The following is a 16,878-nucleotide window of genomic DNA, read 5'->3' as shown; positions in this document are numbered from 1 at the left end:
AGACACAGAAGGCCAGGATAGGTGGGGGCCGAAGCACTTTACTGTGGGGGGTGGGGATGGTAAGGAGACTTTAAATTATTCATTTAAATAAAAATGAGGGAGGGGAGGGGGAGAACACCCCAGCCCCTGATCCCTCTATCCATCCGTCCCTTGGCTGTGGGTCCAGGCAGCAACTACACAGGCATGGGCATCTCATTGTACTCGTCCACACCCTCCCGCTCATCGAACACTGGCTCCGCCTCATTAGCATCCAGCTGTGGGGGTGGAGGGAGTTAGTTGATCCTGACCTCAACCTGGGTGGGGACCCCAGGGTGGGGGTGGGGTGGGGGTGAGGGGTGGGGTGGGGGGTGAGGGGTGGGGTGGGGGGTGAGGGGTGGGGTGGGGGGTGAGGGGTGGGGTGGGGGGTGGGCAGCAGGGCTGGAAGGAGCAGGAGGCCTTACACATTTCATCTCTCTCTCGGTGAAGATGCGGGTGAGCACCACCATGCGGAGGGGCACCGTAAGGATGAGGATGAAGGGGAAGGCCAGGGAGGCAGCTGTGGACATGACCGCCCAGAGCAGGGCCAAGCAGAGCAGCTGCAGGGCTGTGAACAGGTGCATTCGGAGGGTCCGAACCTGGGAGGGGACAAGACAGGTGAGCCGAGGCTTCTCCCTGGTCCCTTGGAGGGCCATCTGGGCCTGCCACCTCCAGAAGACAGACAGCCCTTTCTCCCTCCACGGGGGTGGCAGTCGTGGTGGCTATGCCTTTGAGGGGCTTACCAAAGCTGGGTCTGCAGACTAAACGGTGGCTGAACACAATGAGCAGATGGGGGGGCCGGAGAGTGAGCCCCACAGACCAGGTGTTGGGGGCAGAGGCACGGGGCTCTTTCCAGTGAGGTCTTACCTTCTTGACATAGGTTACATCTGGGTGGTGTTTGGGTGGCATGAGCAGCAGGTGCAGCCGCTCGTAGAACTGGATCCCATTAAGGGAGGTAACTCCCATGTACAGAAAAATACCAAAGAGCACAGCCAAGGGGATCTGCCGGAGCAGGTCCCCAATAACTATGGAGAGACCTGGGGGAGGAGAGAAAGAAGCAGGTGGCCCCAGGCTCCCTGCCTCAGAGACTGCCTGGGGAAGGCTGAAGCAAGAGCTCAACGTACCCACAAGCAGGGCAACCAGCAGCCCCGTTACCCGCTGCTCCTTGACCTCCTGGATCTTGGGCTTGTCCCCAGGTGCCACAGCCTTGCTCATGACGGTGAGTGCGTTGGCATGAGTGACGGAGCGGACGGTGGCAGCAGCCAACCAGGGCAGGCCAAAAAGGGCACAGATGCCGCCCATGGCCACAATAAGCAGGAGGTCCAGGTGGAAGCCAGAGCCCTTCTGCAGCATGCGCTCCTTCTTGGAGATGATCAGCCTGAGTGGGGATGGGGACTCACTGATGCCCTGGGGCCAGCTTGGCACAATCATGTCTTTCCAGAGCACCCAGCCAGGAGCCTCCGTCTGTTTTTGGAACCTGCCCATTCCGTCAGGACAAGCATTCCATCACGGAGCTAAGCCCTCTCCACGCTGCCCTCCTTGCCATTCAGGACCACTTCCAGCCTGTACTGTGCCCATCCCAACAAACGTCAGAGGAACCTTCTACTGCCTATGGAAGGAATTCTGGGGGTGCCTGGGTGGTGCAGTCAGTTAAATATCAAATGACTCTTCATTTGATCACAGGGTCGTGAGATGGAGCCCCACATCAGGCTCTGTGCTTAGCTCGGAGTCTGCTTGAGATTCTCTCCCCCTCTCCGCCTGCCTCCTGCCCCTCCATCTTGAGTTCTCTCAAATAAAGAAAAAAATCTTTAGAGAAGGAAATTCTAGGGGCCAGCCTGGCATCCTGGGCCCCCCTAACCCAGTGCACCCTATCTCCTCGCCTGGCCCTGGCTGGGGTTTCAGCCATTCCACAAACAACCCCCTTCGGCAGGGACCACTCACGTGGTGATCTGCGTCTCCATGAAGATCAGGATGAAAACCAAAATGGCCGGCAGCAGGCTGGCAACCATCATCCACACGGGGAAGGAGCTATTCTCTCCCAGCGGGTTGATGACCCAGCCCCGCTTTTCTGGGGCTGTCACGGAGAATCCACTGGGCACGCTCAGCTTCTGCAGGGTAGATGGGAGAGAGCCGGAGGGCCAGTGAACGCTGGAGGGAGAGAACTGAGGGGCACTGGGCAGGGCGAATGCTGAGGGCATGCAGTGGAGGGGGCCTGGTGTCTGCCCAATTGAGAGGCAGCTCTGGGGCTGGGCTGGCAGGCACCAGCCAGAGCCCCATGCCAGGCAGCATCTCCTGACTGCTGCGTGTGCTCTGCCTCACCTGGGTGTAGGTATCCTCAATACTATAATCCACAAGCACCATGATGAGGATCGCAATGGGCACCCCAAAGTCCCCGATCACCCGCCGCACCTGTGGGCAAGCACCATGCTCAGAGGTCCCCGGACCCCTCTCAGGCCCCAACTCAGTCACCCTTCCTGGCCCCTTCCCCTCTTCCACCTCCCTCCGGCATTTCAGCCCACACACCCGGCCAGGGAAGAACCGGCTATTCTTGAATTTGCGTAGGAAGAAAGCGATAAAGAAGGTGCCCGCCATGAGCACCAGTGACAGCAGGGCTGTGTTGGGCTGGCCCCGGGGCCTCCCCTGCCCCACTGGCCCAGGCGAGCTCCTGTTCCCTGGCCCCAGCGTGGCTCCTGCCCCATGCCATGTGTCGTTGTCACCGCTGTGTGCCTCAGAGCCATTGGAGACAGAACAGCCATGCAGTGGATGTTCCTGGAAGATCTAGGGAGAGGACAAAGCACTCCATCAGCTAAACTGGTGAGATTTCTGGGCTTGGATGTATGTTGAGTGGGGCAGGCAGCATAGGAGATGGTGGGTCTGGCCTTAAGGGGCTTGTCTCGTATAATAAAAAAATGACTAAAGTGACCTGATGGGAGAAAGGAGAAACTGGGGATTCAGGCAGCTGGGGGTGTCCAGTTGCAGCCAGGCCTGGACAGGCAGGACACATCGCAGAGGACTCGGGGCAAGTCTTCTAAGGCTGACACAGGCATGGCTCTGAGGCCCAGACTGTGACTATGGGTGTCACCTCGGGGGCCTTCCTCTTTGGCACTTCTGGACCATGTGCCACTTTAGCAAAAGGACCTGTTACCTTTGTTATGACAAACATGTAACTTGTTAAGATTGACCTGAAGTCCTGGTTCAGGTGTCAGTGACAGGGAAAGTGGTGCGGGGCCAGGAGGAACCACCAGCCCAGGGGAGCTCTGGGCTAGCCCAGACCTCATACCCTGAAGTGAGAGCGAGAGAGGTGCAGAAGGTGCCCCGGCTCCGTCCCATCCCGAGGTCTCACCCCTGCAGCCCAGCTCTCGGCAGGGCCTGCTTACCTTAATCAACTTGTAGAACGTCTCATAGATGAAAATGAGGGAGATGAGGAAGGCAAAGATCTCCTGGGTGAAACGGGAGACAAAGCGCACCAGGAAGCTCCCCTCCAGGGCCACCATGAGCAGGGCCAAGAGCACCAGCCAGAAGCCGATCCACACGCGGCCCACCAGGTACTCTAGGTTGTTGCTGCTGCAGAACTGGGGAGGCGTCCAGTCAGGTCCCAGAGCCCCGGGGCTAGCAAAGTGGGCATGTTTGGGGAGCAGGAGGGGTCTGGAGTAGAACAGGAAGAGCCAGCCCCCACCTAGCCCATGGGCCCTTACCGAGAAGAAGGCCTCCTCGAAGACCAGCAGGGGCCCAGAGAAGCCAATCACCAGCAGCGGCTGGGCCCCCAGCAGGCAGAAGACCACACCCTGGAGCGCTGTGGACATGATGAGCTCCGACACCCCAATCAGGTCCTGAGTCTTCTCTCCTGGGGTGGCAGGAAGCAGAGTGGCTCAAGAGCTGTCAGCCAGGGACCCGTGCTTGCCCTGCCCACCCCCCCGCTACCCCTGCGAAGCCACCTCTTACCCAGCAGCCCCCCGAAAGTGATGGCAGGAGACAGGGCCGCGAAGTAGATGAAGATGACAGCAGCCAGGCACTGGGGGTCAAGGGCATCTCGGAAGTCACTCAGGTAGTGGGGATAGCGGCGCCGCACATCTCGGATGAGGCCCCCAAAGGGCCGGCCCGTCCGCCGGAGGGGATCATCTTCAACTGCACCTGCCACCTCTACCATCTGCAGGAGCGCTGCAACCCAGGCCTCCGTCAGGGCGCCCGCCACGGCCCCTCTATGCGCCCTAAGCCGCCGCGCCCCCGCAGGCAGCCCCGTCCCTGCCCCGGGCCTGTACTGGCCCGTACCCTTATCTTGTGCTGACTTGGGCTCCAGTCCAGCCCCAGGGGGCAACAGCCGGCCCTGCTCCTCCCGCTTCTTGAGCATCTGGCGTTGGAAGTGAGCAACAGACCGCAACAGCTCCTCGCCCTGTACTTCGGAGGGCGGCAGCACCACGCTGCAGTCCAGGAAGGCGTTGATGGCAGTCAGCAGGTCCTCCCTCTCGTCTGCCAGGTAGGCTGCCTCATGGAATTGCTGCCAAAGCAGGCCTGGGGCTGGTGAGGGCGCGGGGCGAGGGCTGGGGTCCCGGGGCAGAACTGAGTGAGGCCACAGGGGCGGGGAAGAGGGAGCCCAGTGGGGGCAGGGGCGGGCCTGACCTTGTCAGACATGAGGGTGGAGATGGAGCGGCCAATTTCATGGTAGTCCATGTTGGCGCTGCTCGGGCCCAGAAGCAGGAAGAGGAAGCGCACAGGCACGGGCACCTCCAGCACGGCGTCTAGCTCCACCGCCTCCCGCAGCCGCACAAAGGCCATGGTAGGGCGGGAGAGGAACTCCACGCAGCCTGGGGGCACAGCGCTGTCAGGGGCTGAGGGAGGGAGCGGACCCCAGCCCCCGGGGGGCACCCATCAGGTCACAGCCCCCCACCCACAAGGCTCGCCCACATACCCACAAGGACCACCGTGGCCTCGGCGTTCTCGGGGATCTTCTCCAGGAGCTTTAGTTCATGCTTGGACTTGGAGCGAGTGATGCCGGCTGGTGGGGCCGGAGGGGGCAACTCCCGCTGGGGGTGCAGAGGAGCACAGCTCAGCCCAGCCCGGTGCCCCCATACTCACAGCCCAGCAGCCAGTGGTGGCAGCTGGGATCTGAACGAGGCAGGGCCACCCTCCTGCCCTCACCTCTCGCTCTACATCTAGCCGAGTCTCAGGAACACCTCCAATGAGAGGCTCGGTGACATGAGGGTCACTCTCAGGCCCCTGGCCATGATGGTGCCCTAGCAGGGAGCCCAGGGAGCCAGCTGAGATGTTTCGAGGGAAGGAGAAGTCTTTCTCATCGCTTGGGTGGCTGGAAGAGCAGAGGGCGATGAGAGAAGGAAGGCAGAGGCGGGGGCCAGAAGTGGGTGGGCAGGCGGTGGCAGCAACTGGGGCCTCACCTGTGTTTCAGTAGCAGGGCCCGCAACACATTGGCTCTGTCCTCAGCCTTGATTTGGTCAGAGATGACCATCTGCTCCACCACTTGGTGGGCCACCCCAGGCAGGGTCTGCTGGTCCAGGTCCAAAAGCACGGCCCCTGGAATAAGGATGGCATGCACAGGCCCTCATCCCCAGGGAAGAAGCAAGGACCGGGTGGGAGAGACATCTGGGGATGAGGGGGCAGCCAGGTAAGTATGGTCCGGGTTTGCAGCACTGGCTCGGAAATCAGGGAGCAGGGTTCAGGCTGCAAGCCCCATCGCATCTCTGACCTGTTCCTTCCAACTCTCTCTGTCCCATAGGAATGTGGTGGGGCTCAGTGGAGGCCACTGAGGCAGAGCCTCCCAAAAGTCTCTTCCAAAGAGCCACATGCTGGATTCCCTAATATCCACTCCAAGGTCCTGATTCTTCCCTCTGAGTATGGCACAGCCCATCTGTGGCCTAGAGCCATCTGACGATGTCACCCTCCATCCTGGGTTCCTCTCATGGGACAATTTCCAGATCTTTCTACTGGTCGCTGCTCTGAATGACTATTTTATACAGAGATGAAAGTCCTTTCAAAAGTGACGAGGTCACCTTTCTGTCGAGGTCAACTTGTAGGAACACAGAACTAGACAACGAACAGAGCCGTTTCAACAAAAATGGGCGTGACAACGAACAAAACCAAGGGCCCCTGGGCAGCCAACACAGAGATCACAAAGCCCAACGATAAAGCACCTGTATGTTGGCACCTTGCCCAAAGCCTATGAGCCTTCCTCAGAGCCTATTTACTTCTGGTTTTGAAATTATTCTTACAGCAGGTTTCTGAGTCCTCGCTGTTTAGAAATACGCCTCCTGACAGCAACTGGGAGTGACTTTCCCAAAAGGAAGGAGGAAACCCACACAGAGCAGAAAATATCAGAGGCCTCAGGAGTCTTGCATCTTGGACATTTGGTGAAGTTTACATAGCCCTAGGAATGCCTGGCAGGCACAGGCAGGAGAGCAGGCCACTCCTGATCTCAGGGTTGTGAGTTCGAGCCCCACGCTGGGTGTAGAGAAGACTTAAAAAAAATAAAATCTTGAAGAGAAACAAAGAAAAAAAAAAAGAAAGAAGAAAGAAAGAAAAGAAAGAAAAGAAAGGAAGAAAGGAAGAAAGGAAGAAAGGAAGAAAAGAAGAAAAGAAAGAAAGAAAGAAAGAAAGAAAGAAAGAAAGAAAGAAAGAAAGAAAGAAAGAAACCTCCCATAGTCCTGTAGATTAGGTCGTTTCAGAAAAGTTTCCAATGACATTCTTTAAAAACTTGTCAACTTTAAAAACGTAGCCCAAACATACCAGCTTTGGTTATCTGAAAACATCACGTAAAGAAGCCATTTGCTAAAAATGCAGATAAGAGAGAGTAGTGTCAATCATGCCCTGGGATCACCAATGACAGAGCCTGAAAGCGACTGGCTATATGACATCACAGAAAGAAGAGACTCCCTCCTGGACTCTCCTGGGAACATCATACACCGTGCTGCTGAGGGGGGTTGGTCCTCAGAAGGCAGGGCACGTTACCATGGGCCAGGGTCCGGCGGAGCTCCAAGAGGCTGCGGAAGGACAGGGACGCCACGTGGGGCTTCCCCCAGCGCTCTGTCTCCTCCTCCACGTCCTCCTCAAACTTGATCCAGCGGGCAGTCTCCCGCCACTGAGGCTCCTGGTTTCTGTCCAGCAGCAGCTCATTCAGCTCCACAAACACCTTGTGGTGGAAGACAAGAGGACACAGCAAGGTCAGAGCCCGAGGGGCCCAGGGACTGCTCCCCTAGACAGCCAGCGCCAGGGCAGGCCTGTGACCTGGCACAGCACCGGACACAGAGCCTAGCAAGATCTTAACTGGTCCCACACTCTACTTGCCTCATCTGTAAAATGGGAGCAACAATCCCCACCTCAAAGTCTCATTATGGGGATTAAAACATACGCAACAGGGATGCCTGGGTGGCTCAGCAGTTAAGCGCCTGCCTTCAGCCCAGGGTATGATACTGGAGTCCTGGGATCGAGTCCCATATCAGGCTCCCTGCATAGAACCTGCTTCTCCCTCTCCCTGTGTCTCTGCCCCTCTCTCTCTGTGTCTCTCCCTCTCTCTCTGTGTGTCTCTCATTAGTAAATAAATAAAAATCTTAAATAAATAAATAAATAAATAAATAAAATAAAACACATGCAACAGTACACAGTACATGACATAGTAAATGCTGGATGAATGGTCACCGCACATGTGCACGCATGCACACAGGCACGTGTACACACACACGTGCACACTGGAATGTTGTATGCTTCCATGTATATATGTTCAAGAACCGATGGACAGGGGTGCCTGGATAGCTCAGTGGTTAAGTGTCTGCTTTCAGCTCAGGTTGTGATCCCAGGGTCCTGGGATTGAGTCCTGCTTCAGGTTCCCCACAGGGAGTCTGCTTCTCCCTCTGCCTATGTCTCTGCCTCCCTCTCTGTGTTTCTCATAAATAAATGAGTAATAAATCTTAAAAAAAATAAAAATAAAAAGGAACTGACAGGACTGAAGCACACAGAAGAGTAATCACAGCTGATGGTACTGAGGAGAGGTGCAAAGGAACAGAGTACAAAGCGTTCTGTGTCCAGGCAGGGTTGGCCAGGTGTTTGCATGTGGGAGAAGTCACCAAGCTATACGCCTGGCCCCACTGTGCTTCATTGTATGTTGTTAGACCTCAATAAGGTAAAACACAATCCACTGCAAGGGGTGGGGCTAAGAACCAGAGCCCTGGAGTCTTAGATGGGTGGTGTCGCTAAGGAACTGAGTTATCTTGGTCAATCACTGCCCCTGATTTATGGCTGTGGGACGATCAAATGAGCACAGTTGAGGGGATTCTGAAAGGTGAAGAGTACTGCTCTACACAGCCACCTCTAGCCGAAAGGGTCCTCGAGCTCCTCACTGCCAGCTGCCAAAAAATGGCCACAGTATAGAAATTAACAGTGTCGGGACGCATGGGTGGCTCAACGGTTGAGTGCCTCCATTTGGCTCAGGGCGTGATCCTAGAGTCCCAGGATCGAGTCCCACATCGGACTTCCTGCATGGAGCCTGCTTCTCTCTCTGCCTGTGTCTCTGCCTGTGTTTCTCATGAATAAATAAATAAAAATCTTTAAAAAAGAAAAGAAAAGAAAAAAGAAATCAACAGTGTTGAAGATGTGAATCGAACTCCTAAAGCCCAAATCAATAATGTCAAGGATTGTTGTGCAGTGTACAACCTTCACAACCACAGATGGTGGTCCTAGTGTTCGAGATCGCTGCTGGGGTGTATGTGTGTGGGGGGAGTGGGGGAGCCTGTGGGGTGATAAGGAAGAGCATGAAGTGGAGAAGAGTACCTCGTGGGGCTTATGAGGGGCCCGGGGCCGGGTCCGAGGCGTGGGGCCAGGCTCTCGCCCTTCCCGGCCACCCTGTCCAGAACCTTTGGCATTCTTCCGCACCAAGTGCCGCCGCACTCCAGGAACGTCCTCAAACCGGTGACCTGGAGGAGGCAGGGGCACAGGGTCAGGCTCCCCCTTCCTCTTACTCCTGTCCCCGCCCCCAACACTGGGCTCAGCCCAACCAGCACTCACTCTTCATGAGGTCTAGGTCAGCGGTGGCCAGTGTCTGGGCCTCGCTCTCGTCTGTGGGGACGCGGGGCAGCAGTGCCTGCTCGGCCCCCGTCATGCTCCCGATGCGCCTCCTCTCCTGCAGGTTGTAGCTCCGGTGCCCGGGCTGTGCTTTGGTCAGAGGACGCGCCGATGCTCCCCCATCATCACCTCCTGCGGCGCCACTGGCCGCAGCCACCACCTCTTCCACCGGGGCTCTGGACAGACAGAGCAGCCATGCAGGGAGGACCTGGGGAGGGGACCCCCAACTGGACCCCACCCTCCTTACTCCCCACTCTTGGTAGGTGTGGATGTGAAACACCGAGCCTCCCACAAGCACATGCAGTGCCGAGATCTGGCTTGGCCCTTTCCCGGCCACGCCGCCAGAGCCATCACACAGGCTCCCTCCCAACACCAACTCCTCAGCCTGCCTCCTGGGGTGTGGGGGCAGGTGACATCTGTAAAAGCAGCCAGTGCAAGGCCTCCTTCCTCCCCTAAGCACACCCCTCACCATGGGCTCAAGAGGGTCACAGGTCCCAAGCTCCTAACCCCATGGAGTAAAGTAGGTAAAAATAGGTCTTTAGAAGTAGAGATGGGTCCCTCATGGTCACAAGAACATGAATTAGTCCATACAGATACCAACTTCTGGTCCTATCCCCAAACCAGGCCGTCTCTTCCTCTCTTGCCACAGTGCCCAGTCCCTGCCACACCATTCTCCCACAGCTCCAAGTTTGTGTCCCCTTCCACGATGAGTCCCTCTCATCAGGCTTTCTTCCTCTACACCCACCTTGGGTGTCTTGGTGCCGCCGGCACCTCTGCCCACAAATCTGACCCACTCTTCCAATGCCACACTCTCCCCACTATTCCTCCACCTGCCCCTGGGCATCGGGCTGCCTGCCAGCACATGCCCCCATGCAGATGGCCACTGTGGGCTCAGTGCCACCTGCACGGCCTGTCTCCCCAGCGAGTCATGCAGCATGCCCTTCCCTTCCTGCAGCCCTTCACGCTGCCTGGCACCCAGAAAACAACAGGTCCACGATAGTAGTGACCTTGAGACCCAGTTCAAAGTGATTTCCTCCAAGAAGCCTCCTCTGGCTAACACTCCCAAACTCCAGTGCCCCACAGATACTGATATTGCACCCACATCTGCCCTTTAGCACAGTGACTTTCCCGATGCCATTTCCCAGGGCAGTTCCCCAAGAGCCAAAGGGGGGGGTGTCTCCTATTCTTCTCACACCTTTGGGGCCCAAGGCGGGCATTTAGACAGTACCTGTCCCATCCCTGATCCGGCGCTTGACCCCACTCCCCCTGAAGTCGCAGGTGGGGTGCTTAGACTGTACCCCTATCCTGTGCCAGGGTAACCCACACTTAAACCTTCATGCACACCACTCTTTAACCCTTGCAACCACTGTGTGAGAAAGGTTCTATTCTCCTTGGTTTACACACGGGAAGGCTGAGGCTCAGAGAGGTTGTCCTTGCCCAAAGGGGCAGGGCTGGGATTTGAACCCCAATCGAGGATCCCAAGGCTCATGCATTTCCCCCTTATCATGTTGCAGATGCCGGTAGGGGAAGTCTCCATCTGGGAGACACATACCCTGTCTGGGCGCCTTTGCTGGCATGGGGAGCCGCCTCCTGGTGGGGCAGTGGTGGAGGAGATGGACTGGTCCTCCCTCCCTTCCGGTCAGCACCTTCATCCTCCTGGAGAAAGAACTGGAACAGGAACCCACGGGCGCAGGTGAGGCCGGGCCAAGTACCCCAAAGATGCCCCCTAGGAGCCCAGCCCCAACTCACCTGCACCGAAGAGGGTGTGGAGGCCGGGGTCGGCTGGCTAAGTGCTCGGGTCCCCTCAGCTTCACTGGCCTCCTCCTCATCTTCCTCCCCCTCCTCGATGGTGGGGGTCTCCCCGGTGGGGGAGGCCCCGGGGCGCCGGCGAGGCTTCCGTCCTGGGCCCTGGGGTGTCTTGCGGCGGCGGGTGTCCGGAGGCAGGTGAGTGGACAGTGGGTGATGGATGTGGTGGGAAGACTGGCGGTGATCTGCAGGGAGGAGGGGGTCTGCTGCAGGCAGGCAGAGCATCCTTCCCCTGCCATCCCAGCCCCCAGCCCCTCCCACGAGCCCCTCAGCCCTCTCCTTGCTGGACAGTCGAGCCTAGGTGCCCCTGCCTCCCCCTCCCATCACCCCCTCACATTCAAAGTCTTCCTCCCCATAGCTGCGGCCTGGCTCCTCTCCGCCTCGAGACCCAGCCTCCTGCAGGATCTCCTCAAACCGCTCCACACCCAGAGTGCGGTGAAGTTCATCGTCCTCCTGTTCAGGGAACCCAGGCGCTGCCGGGCCCAAGCTCTCTGGCTCCGGCTGTGGGGGAGGAGGGGTGGAGAGAACACACAGGGGCTCATCCAGAGTTGTCTCCTGAGACCCCACCCTGTGCAGTGCTGGAGATCCAGGACGCCCCCAGCAGCCTTCCCCTCAAATGCCAGGGACCCAGACCCCCGCCATGTCCTGGGTAGCCTCCCCCTAGGTTCCAGGGCATCTGAACCCCGGCTGTGCCCATTCTGGTCAATTCTAGGGCAGGTGGAAAATCTCAGGAGAAATCCTGTGTCTCCAGCCCTGAGGTAAAATGTGTGAACTGGCCCATTCATATGGTCGAAGGTGAACCAATCCCCTCTGGCTGGAGGACAACTATCCGGCCTGAAAAGTAACTTCTGGAGGTGCCCGAGCCAACCAAGCTGGACTCTGAAAGCTAGCCCCTGGATGGGAAGGCAGCCCTTTGCCTTTTCAGGAACGTCCCCCCACCCCCCCCACCACTGCAGCACCCCACCAAGCCAGGGCCCCTAGGGCGCTCCCTGGCCCCGCCCCCCCCACCTGAGTCATACTGCAGGAGAGGAGCGCCGGACTGCAGTGGTGGCGGTGGTGGTGGTGGCGCTTTGGAGGAGAGCTCAGCCTAGTTGAGCAGCCTGCCACCTAGCCACAGCTTCGTCCAGCCCCCACCACCCCTGCCACTCTCAGCTCCGGGCACCACCAAATATTTGCTCAAGAGCTTCTGGACCTCAAGGGCATCGGGATCTCCAAGGGCGGGGTACAGAGCCCCCCTCCGTGCCGGGGCCAGTGGCCAGAGCAAGGAAGAGCAAGGAGAGGAGGGCTAAGAAGTCAGGTCCTGGGGAGACACCGAGGTGGGGACAGGAACAGCAGGGAGGGGCGGGGGTACTGGACACAAGATATAGGAGTCAGGGGGCTGGCTTCCCGGCACCCCCCTGCCCCTCCCAGCAGCTCTGGCCCGCTCCCCAGCTCGGGCTCCACTCTCACCAGAATGAGCAGCGGGAGGAAGGCGGCAGGAGGCGGCTGAAGCGAGTGAGGACGGGGGAGCTAGCCAGGGTGGGGGCAGGGGGGGTGAGAGCCCCTCGCACCTGAGACCGCAGGAGGAAGTCCATGGCAGGCAGGGGTGGACTCGGAAAGGAGGGGGAGGGGACCAGCCTGTGCCCCTTCCCAGTCACGTGCCCTGCTGGGCCAGATGGCCAATAAGGGGCTGATTATGGCACTTGGGGTTAATCATTACACTCCCCAGTAAAATCAGGAGGGGGCCACGTGGGGCCGCGCTGGGCGGACCTAGGTGGCACGTGGGGCCAGGGGTGGGCGGTACAGCAAGCAAACTGCCCAGAACCACTGTGGGAGGACGCTGCTGCCTTTAAGGCTGGGTCAGAAGGGGTGACTGGGTTTGAGACCCAGGGTCCCCCACGTTCCTCTCTCTCTGAGGATAAAGAACCCCCCACCCCCCACCCCCAGGTCTTTAGGAAAGGGCCTCAACTCCCTCCACAGGACTGGAAGTGGCCTGACCACCCCAATACCCATCCCAGACTCCCAGAACCAGACAAGGTGTGTGTGTGGGAAAGCTGGCAGTACCCATCCCCAGAGGTTCCCCTTCCTCCCGAGCCCGCGCGCGTGCACACACACACACACAAACACACACACTCCAGTCTGACCTGGACCCTCCGCCAGAGCACCTGTGGGGTGGGAGGGGCAGCAGGGAGGCCAACCCAGACGGCAATACTCACAGTACAGAAAGAATCTGCGCCCGAGGCGGGGCGCCGGGGGGCGCTGCTCATGGCCAAATCTTAGCCCTTCTCACTGTCCCTGCGGCTTTCAGGACAACAAGGCGGCGGCATAACCTGGGCGGGATGGGGGTGGGGGGGAGAGGCCCGATCATGTAAGAGCAGGCCACCAAGCACAAGGGCCCCCGACCTGGCTCAGCCCCACCACACCTCAGGAACCTCCCGCCAGTGGCCACCCAGGGGTCTCCCTGCTGCTAGGGACCTCTGGGCTATGAAGTACTTTAGGGTGGCCCTTAAGGCCGGAGAGCAGAGAAAAGAGTTATTTATAGAAGAAAAGAGAAAACAGAGAGAAGAGCACTAGAGGAGGGGGCAGAGGAGGCCACGGAGGGCCAAGTGAGACAAGAAAAGGTGGGAGAGGCTGCAGAAACAGGGTGGGGGGAGCAGGAGTCAAGGCCCAAATGCAGAGAAAGCAGCAGAAATCAGGGTAAGGAATGGAGGAGGAGGAAAGGAAAGGACAGGCTGAGCCAGAAACAGTAGCACCCGAGGTGGGCCGAACAAGAGAGGGGTGTCCTGGGGAGATGGAGACAAGACACCCCGGAGACAGAGACACCCCGTGGAGCAGAGTTGGGAGGAAGGAAGGGAGAGACTGGAGAGAGCCCCTAACAGCCAGCCCGGGGGTGGCAGACGAAGCAGAGCCAGGGCTGGGAGGAGACACCAGAGGGGCCCCCTTGCCTGATGAAGGAGGCTCCCTGGGGGAGGGGCAGGAGCCCAGCTCCACTCACTCAGTGGGAGGGAGGGAGACGCGGCACTGGCAGGACAGACCTTTATAATGGGGGAGGGGCACGTGACGAGTGGGAAGAGGGTGGGCAAAGGGGCAGTACTGATCCCTCCCCTCTCCTCCCCTCCCCAAGCCCCAGGCCAGGAAAATCTGAGTGGCAGGGCTCCCTCCTGACTGTGACTGTAGGGGTGTCTCAGGAGGGCACTGTGTGTGTGGTGGGGAAGCAGAACAGTTGCAGTTAAGGAACCTGACCCGGGGAAATCGGGGTATTCATTCCTAGTGGGGGAAGCGGATGTGGGTGGGTGGGGGACGGGGCCCTCCAGATTCTCCAAAGTAAAGTACTGGAGCTCCCCAGTGTGTTGTTGGGGGGTCAGGGGTGCCCGATTTAGGGCTAACTCCAGGATAAGACAGGTCAGTGAAGGGTAAAACGATCTAGGTCTAGGGGGTCAGTCCAGGGTGGGGAGCCCGGAGCAACACATTCCTGGCCGGCACTCCAACTCAGCTGACGCTCTTCACCTCCCCCAGCAGGACTGGAGCCAGGTCACGTTTGGTGTGGGGGAGAGGGGGCACTAGGGGGGGAGAGACCCCTGGCTGAGAAGGGTGCGTGGTGTCTTGGGCACCTACAGGTGCCCCACTCCCACTTCCAGGCTGTGCCCTCGGTGTACTCCCCACCCCACGCCACCACCGACCCGACCCCGCGGTCCCAGAACACAAAGCAGCTTCTGTCCAGGGCATCGGTGCCGATAATCCGGGGTGGGGGCACATTCCGGGGACCAGCCCCGACCGGCCCGGGGGATTAGCATCTCCCCCACTCCGGCCCAAGGGATTAGCACCCTGGACCCCCACTTGGGCATTAACCATCCCCCAAGTGAACTCGCACATTCCACAGCTCTCCGAAGTGGGGCGGAGGGAGGAGGATAAAGTGGATTTGAGGCAGCGCCGCCCCCAACACCCAGCACCGGGCTTCCCACCCAGACCAGCCAGCGCCCCCACCCCCACCCCCACCCCCGGAGTCAACTGCAACTCTCCGGACCCATCTTTCCCATACCCACCCAGTGGCTCCCCCTTCTGCCCGACACCCCTTGTCCTGACCTGACCCGCCACCCCCTCCCCGCACAGCTCCGCCTCCCACCCCGGAGGTCGGGGGCGGCGGCCCTGGCCCACCCCCAACCTAGACACCCCCGACGGGCCTAAAGAATAGAGTCGGGGGTCGTAGGGGAGGGGTGTGGTCCGGGGTCCGCCCAGGAATTGGGAAGGCGGGCGGCGCCTCCCAGAGACTACCCCCTCCTGGTGGCAGGGGGCGCGGCACCCTCGCTTTAGGGAACTCTATCTAACCAGCGGACCCCGGATCCCGCTCCCGACCCGCGCCCGCGCGCCTCCGCATCCTTCTCCCCAAGACCTGGCTTCCCCGCGCCCCAGTCTCCGCCCCTTCCTCCACTTCCACTCCCTCCCAGCTCCGAGTCCCGAGTTCCCCCCTTTCCTTCCCCCTCCCTTCCTCCCTCCGCGGCCCTGGCCCTCCTCCGCCGCCACCGCTCCGCTCACCCGCTTGCTCTGGACTGCGTGCCCCGGAGGTCTCGGGGTCTCTCCCCCTTCTCCGGCGCCCTCGCGCGCTCCCGACGACTCCCTAGTGCCCACCTCGGGGCTCACCCCCGCCGCTCCCAACTTCTCCCAACTCAACTTTCCCCCGCGCCGCGGGCAGGCCAGCCCCCTGCGTGCGCGCCCCCCGGCGCACCGTGCGCGGCCCCGCGGCGGGCCGGGAGGCGGGGAGCGGGGGCCGAGACCCGGGCGCGGAGGCGCGCTTCCAGGCACCGCCCGGCACCAGACCCCAGCTCTATCCCGCGAGGCCGCCGCCCGGGCTTCCCCGCGCGGGACTTGGGCGCCCCGGGGACGCCGTCTTTGGGCCGCATTAGGCACCTCTGGGCGGAAAGAGGAGACACACACGGGAAAACGGAGACACGAAGATGTTCAGGAAACATCAGAGGAACTGGAAATATTTACGAATGCGTCGGGGTCGAGATTCTCCCCCAACCACCCCCCGCTACTCCCCTGTAATCCCCAGTGCCTCCAAGAAAGGCCCTTTCTTTGCTGCGGTGGGGGCGGGAGGGGGATGGCGATAGGGGTGACGGCTCCTGGAGGTTGGATTCCCATTGCCCTCAGCTGACCTAGACTTTCCGAACCCGGGAACTTCTGCCTCAGAGTGATTCCCTGCGGCGACCTCCCCCCTCGAGCCCTATTATAATCATCCCCTGCCACTCAAGATTTCTGTATTTCTAGTTTTCTCAACTAAATTATAAATTCTTCCACATAAGAAGTATACTTTTTTATTTTTTAGCCTGCCAGTAGGTGAAGCACAGCATTGTGTATATGCAGAAAACGTTCCGATATAAACAAGTTAATTAACAAATGTTTATCACCAACTATGGTTCTGGTGCTGAGCAGTGCTGTTTGGGGCCGTTTCTATCCAGTTCACAGCCCTCAAGAATGCAATCATGAGACAATTAGAGAGGAGCGCAGGAAAATCTATAATCAACTCCTTAAAGGATGAGGTCAAGGCTGCTGCAAGTGTAGCATCTGTCTGTGCTTCTGTCTGTCGAGGGCGGCAGCCAACCTGCCAGCTCTCGGCCACACCCTGGCTGCCTCCGGTGGGCCCGGGCTCTCCAGGCCGGTACCAAGGGTCTCCCAGGGCTCCAGCCAGCTTGCCTCGGGAAGTCACAGTGTAGCGAGCGGCTGGAGGCAGGTGGGCTCCGAGACGACAAACAGAGGGCAGGAAGGGGTCTCTGGCGTAGGTTAAATCCCGGGGCACACCTGCCTCTCTTCCCAGCCCCTTGGTTCAGCTGGTCCCTGTGAAGTCATCGTCAAGGCATGGCTCGGAGCCATTGCCCAATCAATCCTGAGGTCTCCAGATGGCCTGGGGAGAGGTGGGAGTCCGTATTGCCGTTGTCAGGAGGTCGCTAGAACCTCAACACCATCAGCCGGGCCAGAGCGCTCCCCTTCCGGCCCAGGACGCAGGCCGCCAAACCCCAA

The 16,878-nt window shown here is 59.5% G+C and overlaps 1 protein-coding gene across 2 annotated transcripts; it reads right to left on the bottom strand.

Annotated features, from left to right (window-relative positions):
• Positions 1–18: 18 nt before the first annotated feature.
• On the bottom strand, positions 19–15,570 carry SLC4A2 (solute carrier family 4 member 2). 2 transcript variants are annotated; one of them, XM_038559728.1, is made up of 23 exons: positions 15,397–15,570; positions 13,080–13,193; positions 11,220–11,385; positions 10,828–11,069; positions 10,631–10,746; positions 9,022–9,254; positions 8,788–8,930; positions 6,973–7,153; positions 5,406–5,541; positions 5,152–5,317; positions 4,922–5,036; positions 4,633–4,817; positions 4,285–4,510; positions 3,958–4,173; positions 3,711–3,859; positions 3,393–3,587; positions 2,539–2,793; positions 2,335–2,424; positions 1,957–2,123; positions 1,140–1,393; positions 883–1,052; positions 441–614; positions 19–254 (listed from the first exon to the last, which is right to left on the bottom strand). In XM_038559728.1, the coding sequence occupies exons 2-23, from the start codon at positions 13,128–13,130 to the stop codon at positions 174–176; spliced, it is 3,711 nt and encodes a 1,236-aa protein (XP_038415656.1). In that variant the 5' UTR covers positions 13,131–13,193; positions 15,397–15,570; the 3' UTR covers positions 19–173. The 2 variants fall into 2 exon arrangements, with proteins under 2 accessions (XP_038415656.1, XP_038415657.1); XM_038559729.1 differs by lacking the exon at positions 15,397–15,570 and adding an exon at positions 12,435–12,526.
• Positions 15,571–16,878: the final 1,308 nt, after the last annotated feature.

This window comes from Canis lupus, chromosome 16 (assembly GCF_011100685.1).
Source record: "Canis lupus familiaris isolate Mischka breed German Shepherd chromosome 16, alternate assembly UU_Cfam_GSD_1.0, whole genome shotgun sequence".
Lineage (NCBI taxonomy): Eukaryota > Metazoa > Chordata > Mammalia > Carnivora > Canidae > Canis > Canis lupus.
Note: the sequence above shows the minus strand (reverse complement) of the source record. Positions and strands in the feature narration are given on the sequence as shown.

Bases quoted from the DNA above. Each gene is read 5' to 3' on its own strand.
- SLC4A2 (XM_038559728.1), bottom strand. From the start codon at position 13,130: ATGAGCAGCGCCCCCCGGCGCCCCGCCTCGGGCGCAGATTCTTTCTGT. The intron at 4,818-4,921 runs GTATGTGGGCGA...CTGTGCCCCCAG, and splicing joins GGCCACGGTGGTCCTTGTGG to GCTGCGTGGAGTTCCTCTCC. The intron at 615-882 runs GTAAGACCTCAC...GTCCCCTCCCAG, and splicing joins ATGTAACCTATGTCAAGAAG to GTTCGGACCCTCCGAATGCA.